Below are 18,424 nucleotides of genomic sequence, written 5' to 3' on the forward strand. Positions count from 1 at the left end.
TAAAACATGTTAGCATATTCGTGTTTCAATGTTAACTAAATTTATTTTATTTTTATTATGCGTAACTATTACTTTTTTATTTATCTTCTTACTGACTTATGCTTTTTTAGCATTGAATATGAGTTTGCATTAAATGATTAATATCTTATTTGTCGATGGAGTATCTTGGAGATCTCCCAATACATGTTCTTAGTGAAGCTTGAAGTTGTTTCCAAAAAATAAACTAAATTGGTAAACATTTCTGATATATTTGCATGTCATAAGTACTTCTTGTTTTTATTTTCAAAAATATTTCAGATTTGTTTTAACTTTCTGATAATGGAAATAGTCTTTTTTTTTTACTCTTGCTGTAGCAGCATGAAATATATATTGAGGATAAATACATATTGTATCATATTCAGATCTTTCTCTCTTAATGGAGACTTAGAATGCAAGCCTATAGTACAAAAAATTATGTGGCAAATACCTACATGCTCTTCTTTATCAACTGAACTTATTTGTAATATCGTCACATTATAAATGGTATTTTCTACTTAATCCAACCAAACCCACCTTCAAGACTCTTTACCCCTACGTTTAGTGAAATATTATATGGAGGCTTTCTATACTTCACCTGTTTGAGGCAATTCATAGGTTAAGATGAGTCACAAATTTTTTTCTTAAAAAGCTCTCTCATGATTTGTTAGCAGTGTATGCAGCTTTTGCAGTATTTGTCTTGTCAAACACTTAAGATTCCTTTTTAGTCTCTTTACGAACTTAGCAACAAATTCTGTTATAGGACTTTTTGAAGAGTTGCTTATGTTATTCTCCATCATTTCCCACATCTACATTTCGTAATAGATTGGTCTCATGAATACCATCACTGCTATTCTTTAGGTCCGGATGGTCCCAATGTACAGCAAATAGCTTATTTTGAAGTCTTCACCTAAAAAGTACGAGAAGCCACAATTTAGGATGCTCCAATGAGAGGTAAAGAGATGGGGCTGAAGTAAGGCAGTGACTGGTAAAACTCTTTTTTGCCTCACGGCTTCAGATAAAATCTTCGCTCCCATTTCTTTTCTTTTTGTCACAAAATCATGTGATGGTTGAAAATAAGCAGTTTAGTTAAAATAAGAAGCAATTAAAATTATTCATGACACTGCTAACCCAAAAAACAGCTCTACCTTTTCAAATTTCGGGATGCTACTTGCATAGACCTTGCTGTAAGTATATAAAATGTTTGGTGAAGGCTTGGGCTATTTGCAGTGTGGAGACCAGTGGAATTTCTAAATTCCTCATGTATGCTGCTCATTGATATTTATATCCAGCTTGCATATGGCCGATTAGAGTAGAAATATTTGTTAACATTAAGATGCCATTAACTTTGCAAATCCTATGCATATATTTTTTTTTATCTCCAACACTTCTGGAAAGTGTACATGGACGCGTAGTGTGTATTTGGAGAGATTTTTGTATTCAATATTCTCCTAGGAATGTTGATGTTAGTTGTCTATGCATTCATGAGGGAAATGGAGCACTAAGATGGCATTACTTTTGACTTCGGACTTGGTGCAAATTCCCAATTCTAGCCACTAGGATTGAGGTGTGGAGAATTTTGTCATAACCGATGGGACCCACATAAGTTGTCCTCTCCATAAGCGAGCTCTAAACTTGAGGATGTGAGCAGTTGAAGAGTTACGAGTCAAAGATGCCTTGCAGTTACATATGATATTTGAAGATGCACTGATTTTGCCTATGTGAAGCCATTGATTGTGTTTTCTATTCTCAGAAGATCCTCTCTAAGGTGGGCGTGAGGTTTTTGCATGATACCATGGTTTTTCTATCCATTTTTTTGGTGAAACCATTTATGGGTTTTCCTCTCTTTACCTATATATTGGAGGTGTGAGATAGTAGTTTGATATATTATATTTTCACAGGTACACAGGTGCTGCTGGAATGCTATTAGAGTTGATGGAAGTGTGTTGATATTATATCATGCTTATTGAAGATTAATGCATATTTGTCCTCTTTCTCTGGTGGAGTTTTTTCCCGAAAGGGTTTCTTCATGTAAATTCCATGTTATGTATTGCAAGTTTATGGTATGTTGATTTTATTCTATTTGCTGATTAATGCTTCCACTCTTAATCATTTACAAGTTATCCAATGTAATTAAATTGCAGATTTGCATACACTTGGAAAAAAAATTATTGCAGTAGTTTCACCTTGTCTATCAACAATATTTCTGTCAAAGGTCATAAACACTATCATAACCTCTCTCAATACAAGTCAACATTTTACAATTATAGACAGTCTGAGTGTTTTAATGGAACAATCAATTATATGTTTGCTGTGTATGTGAACCTTTATCATTCTTTTCATCCAAGTATAAACAGAGTGTTTTAATAGAACAATCAATTATATATTTGCTGTGTATGTGAATCTTTATCATTCACTAGGAGCAGTTTTTCCTTTATGTATTTTTTCTTTTGGTTGTTATTCAGTGCATGCATTGACCCTTATTTCACTTGTTTTTTATTTGTATTATTGGTCCTTATAAATTTAATCTTCCAGCACCACAAACTTTCCAAATCTCAGAACAAATCTGCATGATTATCTTGCATTAACATTGCCCATATTATGCCTTTCTTTTTATTTATCTTTTGATATCTAACAGTGGTCCATTATGATTTAAAAGTTAAAATGGCACTATGATCTTATACATCCACACAAAAAAATTCCACAAAGAAGTTTAGTTTAGACAAAATATGGCCTTATGAAATAGCTTGCTTCAAGACTAATACCATGCATAAATGTTTACCTTTCACAATGATGATCACAGCCTTGCATCATGGTATTTGATAATGGCACGTCATTGTTGGTGTATATGAATTGGTCTTTTATGCTTATTATATCCTGTGCAATTGATTGTAATTCTGAAACTGTTTTTTGAATTTTAAAATATGACTAGGTGAGAGCTTCAATCAACTCTCCATCATTGGAGATACCTTTGTTTGACTATCTTGTCATAATTTGACTATAATCACTTGGATTGTATCTCCAGTTAAAGTGTAAGCTTGTTATCCTCGATTGTAGTTGACTCAAGCCGTGGGATAACCCCTACGAAACTTGTCTGTTTTGTAGCCCATGTGCTCTAAGCACATTAATCAAGGCAATTTTCAATTGCTCTCGTGCGTCCCTTATTTGTCGTGAAATTGTCTAAAATGGGTCCCTTAGTTTGTCTTTTTGAATTTGGTAAAAATCCTTTCTTTGGAGTTAGTCATTTTTCTTCCAAGTGCAGTGTCGGGGATTTTTAGCGCTATTGCACTTGCTTTTTGGCTTGTAGTGTAATGCTGGAGTTTTTCTCTACTATTACATATCTTGGCACCTGCTCCATGTAGTTCGGGTTTTAAAACCTGAACTACATTTCTTCATACCTCTATGATGCATTTCGGGTTTTAAAACCTGAAATGCATACCTCCCCTCACACTGTCATGCATTTCGAGTTTTAAAACCCCTGATTCGCACGTGTGATAATAATGGCAACTTAAGTGCTGTATTTCAATTGCTTAGAAACTTGTTTTTACCTCAGTTTTCGTCGTTCTTTTTGTCTGATCGAGTTTTTGGCGACTCTATGACATTCTTGTTCTTCTCGTGGCAAGGCTAAAGTGGATTTCTTTGCCCTTTTCGTGTTTCTTTCAAGTAATCTTTGTTATTTTCTTCCGCTTTTCTTCCGTTTCTATAGGGTTTTCACTTGTTTGATATAGTTTTCCATTGTTTGTTTTTCATTTTTTGTTTTTCCTTTCTTTTATGTCACACTTTTTCTCCTTTCTTGTACGCATTTCTCATAGAAGAGAAATTTCCTTTACACCACATTACCTAAATCAATTGTGGTTCGGGTTACAAAACTTGAGCTACACCGCATTACCTTAACCATGGTGTAGTTTCGGTTTCGCAACCTGAACGACACGGTATCACAGCACTACCCTACCCTAGATGTTGGTTAGGATCTAATCCCCTACCAACACTACATAACCATAATATTTAAACTACATTATAAGACCCATGTTGGCTGGGGTTTAAAACCCGACCAACATTCCATTAAGATTGACCCATATGTTGGTCAGGTTTTAAACCCCAACCAACACTCCAACACAACCATCTCTACAGTCAATGTAGATTGGGGTTTAAAAAGCGATCTATACTGAACACATTACTTTTAATGTAGATCGGGTTTTAAACTCCGACCTACATTTAATACGAAACGCATCCATAGATGTAGTTCGGGTATTATTTTCCGAACTACATCCCTTCACATTTCACGTGTAGTTTGGAAATTAAAACCCGATCAACATGAACACTTCCCCTTTGTATAGTTTGGAGTTTTTTCTTTGATCTGGAAGTTGTGACAAACCCCAATCTAGAATCGGAGAATTTTTCTGTCTATACACTAACGAAGGATTTTTTCATGCAAATCGAGAAATTTTCTTCAACTGACACCAACACTCAAATATGCAGAAGTGTTAAATTTTTCCTCAAATGCACAGATACTGCAAATTTTTCTGACACTGGGGAAGTGATCACTTCAGTGTTGCAGCTCCCTCCGAGATGTCAAAGCCTTCTCCGAGCAAGAAGACAATGAAGTATAAGTATCGGAATGTGTTCCCAGAGACCATGTCATCCAACATCAATGACATCAGAGACACTGAGATTGGACATGTGGATATGTCAAAGTTCTTGGACAGAATAAATCAGCAACCAGTGTTATCTAACATGCACTCTATTATGAATAGCAATATTCACCTGGCATCTTCTTTTCCTATGTCAACTCATGATCTGAATTTTGTTCTAGCAGTAGCTGCTCATTTTGACAAAGAGAGCAGAAGTGTGAAAGATGCAGATGGGAAGTTACTCATAAGGTTAGATGAGGACTTTTTTGATAAAATCTTCAAGTGTCCAGATATTGTTGACTATGCTGATCTTACAGTGGAGTCAGCACAAGGTTGCTATGACAAGTTCTTTGACAAATGTAAGAGGAATATAAGTGCAAATTGGGTTCTGACTCCTAGACCAACAATTACAAGATGGTTAAAAACTCTCTATCGAAGTGACTTCAAGGAGGAGGTAAACGATTTAATAACCCTTCTCAGTAGGGTTAAAGGCCTTTGTTTACTCCTTACGGGGTATGTGTTTTATTATAGAAAGTAAACTAAACAATAACAAAAGCATAAACAACAACAGATAGAATGGACAATGGTATATGGTAGAATATTAGATCTTTTGTTGCAATATGTAATGAGTACCACACTAACATCATCTCGTTCTCGATACAATGCCAGACATATATACCATTTGGTGGTTGGTTAAGAAGGCCAACCACCGACAACTACCAACTACCCCCTATGAGAACTAAAACCCATTACATTGCCATTTATTAATTAAAGCATAACAGGTATTATTCAGCTAAGTATGACATAATTGCCGTCTACATCAGCCCCCCCAAAAAGTTGTCTTCCAGACGATAGAACAAAATGGTGCTATACAACTACTGAAAACTACTTAGCATTGGGATGGTGAGAGGATGTCCGTGGAGTAGTTGAGGACGCTGAAAGCTGTTGCTGAAGGCGTTGGACTTGCTCCATACGGAGTCGCAGATCGCGCTCAACCACCAGCTGGCGCTCCCTAGCTGTTTTCACCATGTAAACCGCCTCCATAACATCCTTCTCCCTCTGCTCCAACTGTGTCATGACTGCTGCAAGGTGTTGTTGCATCTCTGCAATTTTAGTGTTCTGTCCTGCTACCAATGCTTTTTGTTTTTCCACTTCGCCCTCTAGAGCTGCTCGTAGTTGTTGTTCGCTCGTAGTAAGTTTCGCCTGAAATGCGAGTTCCTCCTGAATAGTAGCGACCTCTCCTACTGCAGTTATTCTTCCTGTCTCAGCCTTCTTCATCTGATAGAATGTCTCCTTGAAGAAGATCTCCATGCCCTATAAGGTAGACAAAAGTCTGCCCTGACCCTCCTCCGTAGGCACCTATTGCCAGGTTGCAAGCATCTCCTCCATCTCCTGAGCTGGCCAGCCTTGGTGTGTAAAATGTTCTGCAAATTCCTCCTTGCAACCGCCCCTCGTGAAGGTGAGGAGTCTCTCAGCCTCCCATATCGAACCCACATCCACCTGTTTGGCCAAGTCTGCAATCCCAAGAGTGACCTCGGTGAGGTCGTCCAACTCTGCCAAGAACCTCCAGATGGATCCAAGTGCATCCTGAGGGTCGGGCTTTGAAACCCAAATGCAGTTTTCTCCTTGACTGTCCTCCTTCCTACTAGAGACTCTGTTATCATCCCAATCGTCCCAAACTGTATGCTCTCTTCTCCAATGTCAATGACTATCTTCCCCTTGTCACCTTCTTCTCTCCTGCTTGGCTCTCTTGCCTGCTCTAGATGTGATTCTACTACCAATTCCTCATGTCCTCCCTCCGGTTGTAAGTTATCCTCGATGTATGTACCCTTGACTATACGTGGTGACGAAGGTGGAGGTGCACAAGGTGCTACGACAAATTTCTCCATCCATCCATCCAACGAAGCATCAACCTCCTAGGCTGGTCAAGTGGAAGGTACAGTGCTCTCATGTGCGGAAACTTCGACAAGTATTATTCCAACAATGGTGGGTGTGGTGGTAGTAAGTGCGACCATTGTAGGTACGATGATCATTGTAGCGACTGGTACGGTGGCGACTATCACTCTGCCCGTTGGTATAGTACTAGCTATTGTTACGTACATGGTACGGATAGGACGCTTCTGCCATACGGAATCCATCACCCGTAATCAAAAGATTGTGATGGCAATGGCTACGAAGTTGTGCCATACGGAATCCATCATGCGTACTAAAGCCATTAACCATACAGAGTCGTGCAGTACTCAAGCTGAGCCAAAGGAAGAATATACCGTATGATCACAAGGGCATCCATCATCGTAGATGTTGGATTGTATTGATGGAGTTGTGCTGCCAAATCATGATTGTACTTGGCAGACAATCAGAATCACACAAGTCTAGTTTCAAATTTCCTCTTGCCATCGGTAGATACTCCATGGCCACATCTCCTAAGGCCAAAGCAATGGAAACAAAAATGTAGTGGGTAACAATGAAGAAATTTGAAAAGAAGAGAGGACTTCAATTATCGAAGCATGAAAGACAAGCTCAAAAGGAGCTATACTCATGTGCATAGAATTGCAAACATATGGGCAGACTACAATACAGAAGAAGATGTGAGATTGGATTATAGTCGGCTCACATTAGAAAAAATTGAAAATCTTGACCTTGCCGATATTCCTAAAAACATGGAGGATGAGGAAGATGTCCTTGATCCTGCATATGAAGTAAAGAAGATTGTTGATACTCCTCTTCCCCCAATCCAATGGTCACAAAAAGAAATGATTTCAATAAGAGCAAGATTTCAATCAATTCTTGCAAGTCCTAATACTTGGTTATAGGGGAAGGGGATAAAATTGAAGCCTTTCAGTACAAGTTCAAAAGAAGATACCGCGGGTCTTGCCGGTAAGAAGGTTGAATTAAGGACAAAGAACAAAGAAGATCCTTTTGTTACCAAAAAGGCACTTCGGTATAAATTCACAATAGGTAGAGATAAGATTGGGTATAAAGAGGGAACGTTAGATCGAGATGAGGAGCAAAAAAAAGAACATCAAGAGGAAGAATTACCAGAGCGTCTAGCCACTTCAGAGCAAGAGTCTACACCAGTGGTCGCTCCAGAGGTCTCTACTCCTATTTCTACCATAGTACCCCATCTTGCTACAAGCAAACAATCTTTTCCTATTGTTTTTGTTGTATCAATTATGCCTGCTGTATCAATCCAAACTATTCATTCATCCACTGCTAATGAGTCCATCTTAGATATTCCTCGTGATAATATTGAGAATGTTTTTGGCTCACTTTCTTCATTTCCTAGTTTGTCTGAGGTTTCTACAACCATGCTTGATGCTACCATGATCAATTTTGATAAGTTTATGTCTGAATCCTTGTCAAATGTATCAATTGTGGAAACTCCATTTGCAATTATGACCCATACTACACGTATTGTAACTGCTACTGTTCAAGAACAAGCTACATCAACATAAGTTGTGGTTACAAGTGCTGAAGGAGATTCTTTTGCTCTTCCTCCTTGATTGTAGTTAGTTACGCCCAAAAGAAAGAAACAAGTCATCTCTCCAGATGACTTTGATTTTGATCAACTTGTTCTAGCAAAGCCAAAAGTTGCAAAGAAGGCCAAAACAATTTCAAGGGTAAGGGTAGACCAATCAGGGAATAAATACGCAAAAGTGGTCGTGCCTCCTCCAAACAAAACAGTTGAAGAGGTTCAAGTCTCAGACTATGTGGTAACGAGAATTGAGATTGGTAAGCAAACACATGAAAGTGTCAAGGATGACTTGCAAGCATCCATGGATTCATTGGTGGAAAGATATGAGAGGGATAAAATCATCAAGGATCAGCTAAAACTAAAAGTGGAGCAACTCACTGCAGTTTTGTTGAAAATAAGTTAGTCTTCAAAGATGATCAAGCCTGTTGAAACATCTATTGATGAAGATGCCATCAAGAAGGCAAAACGGATTGGAGCTCAAGGAAGAGCCGTGAGTACCCGGATTGATAGGTTGATTTCGCAAGGCACTCACCTTGTGAAATCCTCTATTGAGTTGCTGGACAACATGAGCAATGTCGAGTCTGAGTTGGATTAGACTTTGGATATTCTATTTCAGGAGTTACGGTTGCAGGAGGACCTCCAAGCCTGGATGAGGTTAAAAGAATTCAAGTTGGAAGTGTTGGTGGAAAATGGAATAATCCCTACCAAGAAGAAATACATTGAGCAACAGGAAGCAATGAAGCACCGAAAGGAGGTTCTAGAATCACTGATAAAAGAATTGCAGGATGAATTGGAAATAAGTATTGACAAGAGGCTAGACTTCACTATCAAAGTCTCGAAGCTTCCATGCAAATGACTTGATGAGGACCAGAAGAAGCTTCTTGTTGATATAGTTATTCAAGTGTTCACTTCACTAATTCAAGCTGAAATTGAATCAGAAGATTTCTCAATATCTTCTATTGACAAATCGATGGATTTTTTAATTGACTCTGGATAACTTAGAGACCATTTTGAAAAGACATAGAAAGGGTTACACCAACATAGAAGACGCCATCACATAGGTCCTAGCCATTTCCAGCCATGCCCTAAGACCTGATGATTCCGAGGTGCAAGCTGTTTTACAAAAATATGAAGAATTTTTTAAGAACATAGATGATGAAGATATGTCTTCGGACACTTGGTTTATATTTCATGCTTTCTATTTATGCTTTTTGTAGTTTGTCAAAGACATTTTACATGTATTTTGTGAATATGTAATTACATGTAAAAACAGCATTAGTCCTAAATCAAATTGGACTTTGTTGTTGAATAAGTCTAATTAGTTGTAGCTTTCAACTTTTTTCTCTCAGCTCTTCTCTATATATAGGAGGGAGCTCTTTTGTAAATATTACCTTCTAGCTTATGCTAGAAAACTCTGCCGATTTGAAGAGCATTTCAAAACTTTGTTTTTAAAGTGTAAATCAAGATTCAATCAATTAAAGAAGCAAGTTGGCATCCAACTTTGTCTCGGATTCAGTTTGGGATGTGGTGAGATTGTTCTTATGTCTTTCTTGTCACATTATCTTGAAAGTGATTGAATTGTGTAGTGTGGGAAATCATTTGACTAGAAGGTGATCTAAATCTGATTTTGTAGTCTTTGAGCTACATTGTTGAATTTGGAATTCTTGTTATGTGTACGAACTGGTAATAATTTGGAGACTTTGAGCTGCATTTTGTTATCTACAGCTAAGAGATTGATTTGTGGTGTATGTTGAAGACTTTGAGCTACTCATATATCACAACCTTGTTCTTTCAATTCATATAAGGAGTAACAAAAGACTTTGGGCGTGCATGAACTTCTTGATTATTGAAACTAGCTGGTATCTTTATGGTTATTCTTTAGTCTAACTAAGATTGTATATTGGTCATTATTGCTCGAACTAGTGTTTTGTGGTTGATTACACACTATAGTTATCAAGGGATTGTAGTCGTGAATTATTGTAAAGGAGATACATCTATTCTGAAAAAAGAGAATAGGATGAATGTAACACCCAATGAATAGTTTAGAATGTACATAGACTTAGTTAAGTACTAGTTGTTTAAGTAAGCAATAGGAAGGGAGCCTCCCCTCTCTGAGAGGAGAGATTTAATCTCATAATACTGTGGCTGCCATAACCATTTTGTAATCAGTTAGTTGATTACAAAATATTCACCCAACAAAGCTCAATGGGGAGAGAATCTTATATTTTGAGAAGCTAACTCTTGGTTCACATTCTAGTGAACTTATGCATAAAAGGACATTACGAAATCTCATATAACACGAGAGATAGATGATAGTGTTTGTAAAGTTCTCTTGAGGTTATTCAGTGGTACAACTTTCAACCAAATCCTTGTCCATTTTGAGTTAATTTCTAGATGTTTGAATCCTGTGAATTTGACAACCATGTGCAGTCCATAATGTTGAAAAGATTTACATTTTACAGAATCTGATTGTCACCTGAGGACATATTTCCAGTGGTTTCTGAAGTTATGATTTCAGCAATAAGTGTATCATGAAATTTACCGTACATGAAATACAAAAAAAATTACCACAACCATATATATAATCAATGGAAGTTAGGGTAAATACTAAATAGTTTGTTGAGTACTGTATTATCATGGATAACTTACAGATTTGAGTCAATTCCAAGTCTAGCTAAGAATTAGATGTAAGTAGTTACATCCTTTATGTTTAATTTAACTTGGAAGTCTATCCTTTATGCAGAATAGCAATGTGGCTCTCGATTAATATATATATCAGATTAAGTTATCTTTAAAATATAATCTGAGCAAGTTTTTGAATGTTAATTTGCATATTTTATTACAGTAAATACTAAATAGTCCTCGAAGTGTCATGATTTCGTCTTCAATGAGAAAATTTGTAAAAGCACTTTCCATGAATGAAATTAGTTCTTATTGGTATCGAAACTTATACAAGTGTCAGTCTTCATAGTGTACAGTGTACATAAAGAGATTCCTTGCATTGAATTTCGATGTCATAAGTATTCTTTTGGTCTCATGTATGCCTTTACTCTTACTATGGTTTACATTGTGTGATTGGTTTTCTGAATTTTCCCATTTCATAGGAGGCTGAATGGTGAATATTGTTTTTAATTAGCATAACAAATTTTAACAAAATAAATCACAGCTTGATATTGGATGCTCAGCATACTGTGTAACTGAATACCTATCTTTTATATTTTGTATGCATCTATGAAAAAAATCTCATTTTAGAAGAGGACATGTATGTTTAAGCAAAATTCTGTTGTCTTTTTCATACAGGTTGAACCTCCACAGCCACCAAAATTAAGGTCAGGGCCTTGGCGTAAGGTATGTGATTTACTAAATTCACATCCTTTAAAGTGTAAATAAATGTAGGGGTTTGTGGTGTAATAAGAATGACTTTAGCATATGAATATAATTATGAGATTCAGAACATGTTTTAAATATACAATGTATATTTATGTTAGGAAATTTTGTAACAGTACTAATTCTGTTGTACAAGTATATTGGTTTGTGATGTTTTTAAAAACTGAAGCCTGTTTTCCTGCAGATGTTAACATCGAAGGATGGTCATTTTGTTGGATATACTTATAATAACCGCGACATGTTTAAAGCAATCCAAGGAACAACTGGTAGGGCGCAAACTGTTCAAGCATATTGTTATACTAAGTATTTGATCATTGATTGGGTCTTTTCTTAAAATATTATTAATATTTTTCATGGGATCATTCCTAGGATCTGCTTTAGGTCATCATGGTTAATATCTAATGTGTAACATATATACTGATTGTAATAAAAATAACTGTTTGCTGCTTTTATAGTTGTTTTTACTCTAGCTACAAGCATTTCAAGTGTTACGTTTCTTGGTCAATAGTGAATCACTTATAGCTTGACTCAAGAAGAATCCAACTAGCTAAAGGAAGTGTGCTGCAAAAAGCTATGCTATGTGATTATTCTTTCCCCCTTCTGAAATATTAATTTTACTACAAATGCAGACCCTTTTATGAAGCAATATTAGACGGATAGAGCACTCTTGTGATGACCTCAAATACTTGATCTAATGTTATATGCTGATGCTAATTTTGATAATTATAAGTCTATGCAATTCTTGATCTATAAGCAAATGAGGAGGTGAAATCTCAGAAGGAACCTTTGCAAGGACCACCAAATCTTTTAAGGCAGAAACATGATGAGATGAAGTGGAAAAAGGACAGTCAACCAGAATCTGTTGAAGCTGAGGTTCAACCCCTTTCCACCAAGAATCCACCTTAGAGCACTTAATCCTTTTTTTGTGAGAAAACATCCACCAGATGACCACGAGCATAGCAAAACCTACACCTGAAGGCAGTCCTTTCATATTCTGGTTGCTGCTTCCAAATATGATCACCAACCTTGAGCCAAATCTCCTCACCAAAGCACCCAAGAAGTCCATCTCAACAAGCAGGTGGGCGAAGGTAGGATGAGATGAGATAAGATAAGATAAATTTATTAATGTCCAACAAAAGACCACAAAACGGGTCAAAGGGACTGCCCACAGCCAAACAAGGAGGCCAGCCCGCAGCAGGGACACCAAACGGTGCCCAAACAAAAGCAACAAAGAACCAAAGAAAAAGAAAGCAAGGAAACCGAAAGAAGGGAAGGAAAGAGAGAGAGGGGGAAAACCCCTCCTCAAGCCCCTTCCACTACAAAATCTGCGCCGCAGAGAAGAACCTCAAGATAGATTCGCCACCCGAAAGGTCAGCAGGAAACCCAATGCCCTTAAGATGTTTTCTGGAGGGAGAAGAACATCGCTGCAAGAGGGAGGCTTTCCTGGGAACCACCGACCGATGAGAGCACAATAGTATATCCCAAGAAATATGGTTAAGCTTCCCTAAGGAGTTACCGATGGCTGACAAGCTGGGGGCACCAAAACTTTAGGGGGAAACTAGGCAACCTAACCCAAACTGAAAGCGCTAAGGTGTTGCATGGGGAGTTGAACCTAGGATATCAAAGCTTCAGACAAAGAGGGGCCTTGCCTAACTCTGTGTGATGTGATAAATGACTAATTCTTAAGAGAGAAAGGGATCCAATGCTTATAGAATCATCTAGAAAGTGTGAAACTTGCAGGTAATCCCTGATTCAGCATAATGCGCCTCTTTGTCCAAAACTTCCAGCTTCAATTCAAGAATATTAATGGATTTTTTGGAACCATGCTTGAAACCCTAGCCCTAGAAAAAGCACAAACTGCATTGATTTCAACCTACCTATGAACAACACCTGCAAAATCCACATGATTGAAAGAAAGGAAAGAAGTGTGATCAAAGTAGCATTCATCGCCACCAAAAAATAAAGAAACACCCAACATAAGAGAGTGGGAACAAGAAATGATAAGCAAAAGATAATGGAGCTGAGGAGTTCCATGGATCTGTGAAAGGTCTGGAGGGGAGTGTGCAGCCACATGGGAGGGTATCAGAAGCAACTGCGAACATCAATGTAGTTATATAAAAATAATAGGACTTAAATGTTAGCGGGGCTTGGAAGCTGTTTTAAACATTTAGGAATATGAGCATACCTGGACTGGTTTAAACTTTTTTTGACATTTTAGGATATCAAATGGGGTGGGCATATGTGTTGTGAAACTTCAGTTTTAATTCAAGTTATTTATACCATAGTAGCAAAATCCGGGAATAACTGCAGCCCAAGCTTGAGGTCATGCTACTTTGAACTGACTGATTGGGTTTTGCCCAGAATTGGGTTTATAGGTGAAAAAACTGCAATTTAAAAAAGATGTAAAAAATGTCTAAACATTGCTGTTTAACAAATTAAACACATTTTATTGAATAAGCTGTGTTTCTTACCAGTTAGTTTTAAAAAGGTCTGTCCTCTTTCCTATAATATATAAATTCTGGGTTTTACATTTTTAGTTCATTTTTTTTTCAACTTTTCACTCTAGAAACAAACTTTTTTAGTCTTTTAGAGAAGGTGAACATATGAGTTAGTGATCTACAAATTTGGGAATGCCTCCAACATTACTGGTTTTATGCTTATGTACTCTTAAGCTATGTCTCAAGGTTGATAAAAATTGCCCAAAAGAAAAATTCATGATTAAACTTGACTAATACAAATTTGCAAAAAAACTTTAATATAAAAAACATATTTACAACATGCAAAAGAAATAAACATTACTAAATATACTACTAATTAAAAATCAAAAATCAAAATCTTTAAAATATTGTTATGTTTTTAGTGGAAACAACTGGATTACATAGATATTGGCATCTCTGCCCTTTTTAGAACTAGTGGATTACAACATGATGAGTAAGCATACAGCTAAACCAGAAGTTGTCCTTCAGCTAAACAAGCATGAGCAGGGAGATTGTGTTCATCAAAATCACCAAGGGGCCAAACTTGGCCCAATCATGTCTCTAGGGCTTTGTACCTTGGTGGATGGTGTAGTCAAGGAATATACTATTGGTTCACCAATATTTGATTTTAGTGAAAAGTAGGAATAAATAAATTATTAAAAACAAAACCTAAAAACACAGATAAAGGAAAAAATCTGAAAACTAATGAAACATAATGTCAAATAATTTTATCGCGGATTGTAGGACAGATTCTTAAAGGGTTACAAGACAAAGACACTTCAATGTCAAAATTAGTCTCTCACAATACTGCAAATCATGTTAGTCTCCTAAAAAGAGGATATTCACATGATTCTCAACTCCCTCAACAACACTCAACACAAGTATGAACTAGGTGTATGAAATATCAAGTGGAAACCAATACTTCAAGGTCCGCAGCCATCACGTCAGCACATCTACAACAGCAAGTGGCAGCTTGTCAAAAATACAAAAAAAATTAAAAAACACAATTGAAAATGCATTTTGAAAATATATTTTAATAAAAATTCCAAGCCCTTTTCGATACGAATTTTAGGGTGAATTGAAATGATTTTTGGGGGTCTTGTTGAAGTTTGTTAGATTTCATATTTTTTGCTTGAATTTTGGTAAACCTTATGCCATGGCTCTTAAGTCTGAAGTTGTAATGGGTACTTGATTCAGAATTTGATACTCATTGAAATTTTTAAAGTAATTGGCAACATTGAACAAATTCATTATGTATGTCTCATGTTCATTTCTCTTCATACACTATATTCGGCATGAAATAACAAAATCAATTTTTTTTCTTTATTCTTGTGAATATTTTAGCATTTTTATTTTGCTATTTTTTTCCATGTTTTCTTGTTTTAAACCCAAGTAATTGATTTCTATTTACACTTTCAATCTGTCATGTCATTCTTGTGTAAATGGAAAGCTTCTATGATTTGGACATCATTTGAGCAAGTCATTATGAAAATTCCATTTGATCAAATTATTATAAAAATTCCACCCAAAAAGGGACTATAATCTGTTGACAATTCGCTCAACAAAAAGGGTTTAATTATCATTCAATATGGTTAGTGTTCCAACCACCTCCAAAATTGATGAAACAAACTTTTCCATAAATATAACTATTAAATAATACAGTCTACATACCCATCAATGATAGGGAGGAATGAAACTCTCACTTAGGTGCAATAGGAGGCATAGGCTTGCATCAAATCCTACCCACTAAATAAGCATAAAGGTAGCCAAGTCTTTGCTCGTCTATTTCACTAACTTTGACAATGCCAATGCAGCAGCACTGAGAATAAAAGGGGACACAATTTGCAAGCTTTCCTTATCACAATGGATCTTATCTCTAATACATAAAGACAAGGGTGTTTCCAATGGTTTTATGGTAAGTCACCAGTTCTAATACGGATCTTGGTTTGTGTTTGGTGGTTGGGCTCATCCTTACAAAAAAACATGTAATATATGTGTGTGTGTGTATATATACATATACATATACATATGTATATGTATATGTATATGTATATGTACATGTACATGTACATGTACATACATATACATATACATATATGTATGTGTATGTGTATGTGTATGTGTATGTGTATGTGTATGTATGTATATATGTATGTATGTATGTATATGGCACCATGGGGCCACACTCATATTAATATAAAAAAAATGGATTCCATCAATCCCCTTTTGTTGGGTCGTACCGTCTAACATTTGCATACATAGGGTATTGCTTCCAAAACGACCCAGACATCTAGACACTTAGACACTTGAGACAAGCATATATTACTGTGTAAACCCTACTTAAGCATCTACCCAGCTTTTGACATTTATAGTATCTTGTTCAAAAAGGGACACTACATCACACTATAGACAAAAAGTTGAAATTTGCAAGTAGAAACATAAACCCATCCATTATGCCACTTCCCCATCCACACCAGCCTCCTCAGCTTCGTCACCAACGTCCGTCATCAAAGGAAGAGCCCACCACGTGTCACTGACATCAACTCCCTCAACATAGCTCTTCAAGAAATTGATAATTGTGTGTGCCAACGCTCTTCGTTCTACAACATTCATTCCAATACCCCACACTACAAAGGGCACGAGGGGATCATGTTCCTTTCCCAAATTCGATTGCATATCACCCTCCATAATCAAGCCTCAACCTAGGATAGCGCGCATAAGATAGCCACACAAACCACCACACCATTGCTTCCAAACCAATTTTTCCATAAGAGCACCCACCATACTCTCTCTCCCCCTCATCAAGCAACATAACACAAAACAGTGACGCCACATCCGAATTAACTCAATATCTATCATTTCAATTCAAGTAAACATCATTGAGGACCATGTGTAGGGCATGAAGGACCACCCCTATCCTGTTTTTGAAGATCTTGATCAGCCTCCACTCAGAGATATCGCCATAAAAAAGCTATCTGCCTCTTTCTTGAAATAAGACAAATAGATGAGTTCGTAATTGTATGCGTCAAATGTTACCTTGCGGCATATGCCACATGCCTTGCCTAAATAGCCTCCAATGGGATGATGTGCCTGCCTCTTTTGTACCCCTCTTCATTACGCATAAAAGATCATAATGAAGGTTGTCTTGTTCATCGAGCCTGATTGATATGGTGATCTTGGGATGCAATGCCAATGTTAGGAAGCTCATGCCAATCTGCAAATGACATGACCTCAACCTCCTCCGATGTCATATCCACTGTTGTTTTGGCAACGCCATCTGCCAACCCATTTCCTTCCTGATACACGTGCCTTACACTTATTGTGAAGTCACTAAATGTTTGATTTCCTTTTGAATCAGTCTAAGCAAATTACCAAGCTTCCAATTTGGAATTTACCTGATTCAAATAGCATTAACAACTATTTGTGAGTCTCCCTCCAACTGCAATTTCTCAATTTTTAATTTTCTCCCTGCAATCATTATGTGTGGCTCATCCATCCGTCTTCCTGTCATCATTAGGATTTTGCCTTCCGTGTTTCTAACCATACAACTAGCCCTTGGTGGCACCATCAAAATTAATCTTCATCCAACTAGCTTTTGGTGGATTCCACTTTACGTCCTTCCTAATATGTCAGGCCACCATAGAAGGCGCAAACCACCACAAACCGGCCCATAAAGAGTTCTTGTTCATCCTAAACTAACCAAGAATGAGTTCAAAAGTATCATTCTATCTTGGCCCCACCCAACCCAGCGTCTCTTGTATCTAGTCGTACCATTGGGAAGAAAAAGCACATTCCACCAAAAGATGGTCAACTGTCTTTGTCGTGTCCTTACATAAGAAGGATTGACTAGGGCCCTGAAGACCAAGTGAACAGAGCCTCTCCCTAGTCAAGATGTGTTTTTTTGGTGCTGTCCACAAGAATGAGTCGGCTTTAGGCAAAACCATAGGATGCCAACACACCCAAGTAGGCCAATTGAGAGCACGAAGAACCGCTTGTGGAATCTAAAAGTCGAGTTTTGTAGTGTAACCACCTGACTTGGACCGATGCCAAAAAATGACATTGTTTTCCAAACTAAGATAATTTTTTCTCCTACTTAATTCGACATTAAACGCGTACTTGAATTCTTGTGAAATCGGTAAGTTTTGAATATTCTTCCAAGTGAAGTCAACATCAGTACCAGAGGAGGCGGAAACCAAGTAGTCATCCACCTTAGTACCAATGTAGTTCTTTAGCACCTCCAATTCATCGACAAAATCAACGACATCTCTCAATGGGACTTGCCCCTCCCAAAAATCTGCCAGCTTCCCATCATTGATCTTCCATGACAAGTGATCAGTTATTATTGATTTGCATTCTTAAATAAACCTCCACACAACAAAACCTTCACTCGAGTTTGTAATCGTAATAATCCTGCTAGATTCATTATTGTCAAGATATTT

The 18,424-nt window shown here is 37.1% G+C and overlaps 1 protein-coding gene and 1 long non-coding RNA gene across 2 annotated transcripts in view; both read left to right on the plus strand.

Moving 5' to 3' along the window:
- The window catches only part of LOC131031562 (uncharacterized), a 99,497-nt gene that overhangs the window by 69,493 nt on the left and 11,580 nt on the right, over positions 1-18,424 (plus strand). The window contains exons 10-11 of the mRNA XM_057962714.2: positions 11,422-11,469; positions 11,693-11,774. Of these exons, the coding sequence (XP_057818697.1) occupies positions 11,422-11,469; positions 11,693-11,774 (130 nt within the window). The remainder of the gene's footprint in view (positions 1-11,421; positions 11,470-11,692; positions 11,775-18,424) is intronic.
- Positions 22-11,409, plus strand: LOC131031563 (uncharacterized). The gene is made up of 3 exons (XR_009103057.1): positions 22-1,783; positions 1,917-2,046; positions 2,160-11,409. It is a non-coding gene; the product is annotated as an uncharacterized LOC131031563 (long non-coding RNA).

Source organism: Cryptomeria japonica, chromosome 8 (genome assembly GCF_030272615.1).
Source record: "Cryptomeria japonica chromosome 8, Sugi_1.0, whole genome shotgun sequence".
Lineage (NCBI taxonomy): Eukaryota > Viridiplantae > Streptophyta > Pinopsida > Cupressales > Cupressaceae > Cryptomeria > Cryptomeria japonica.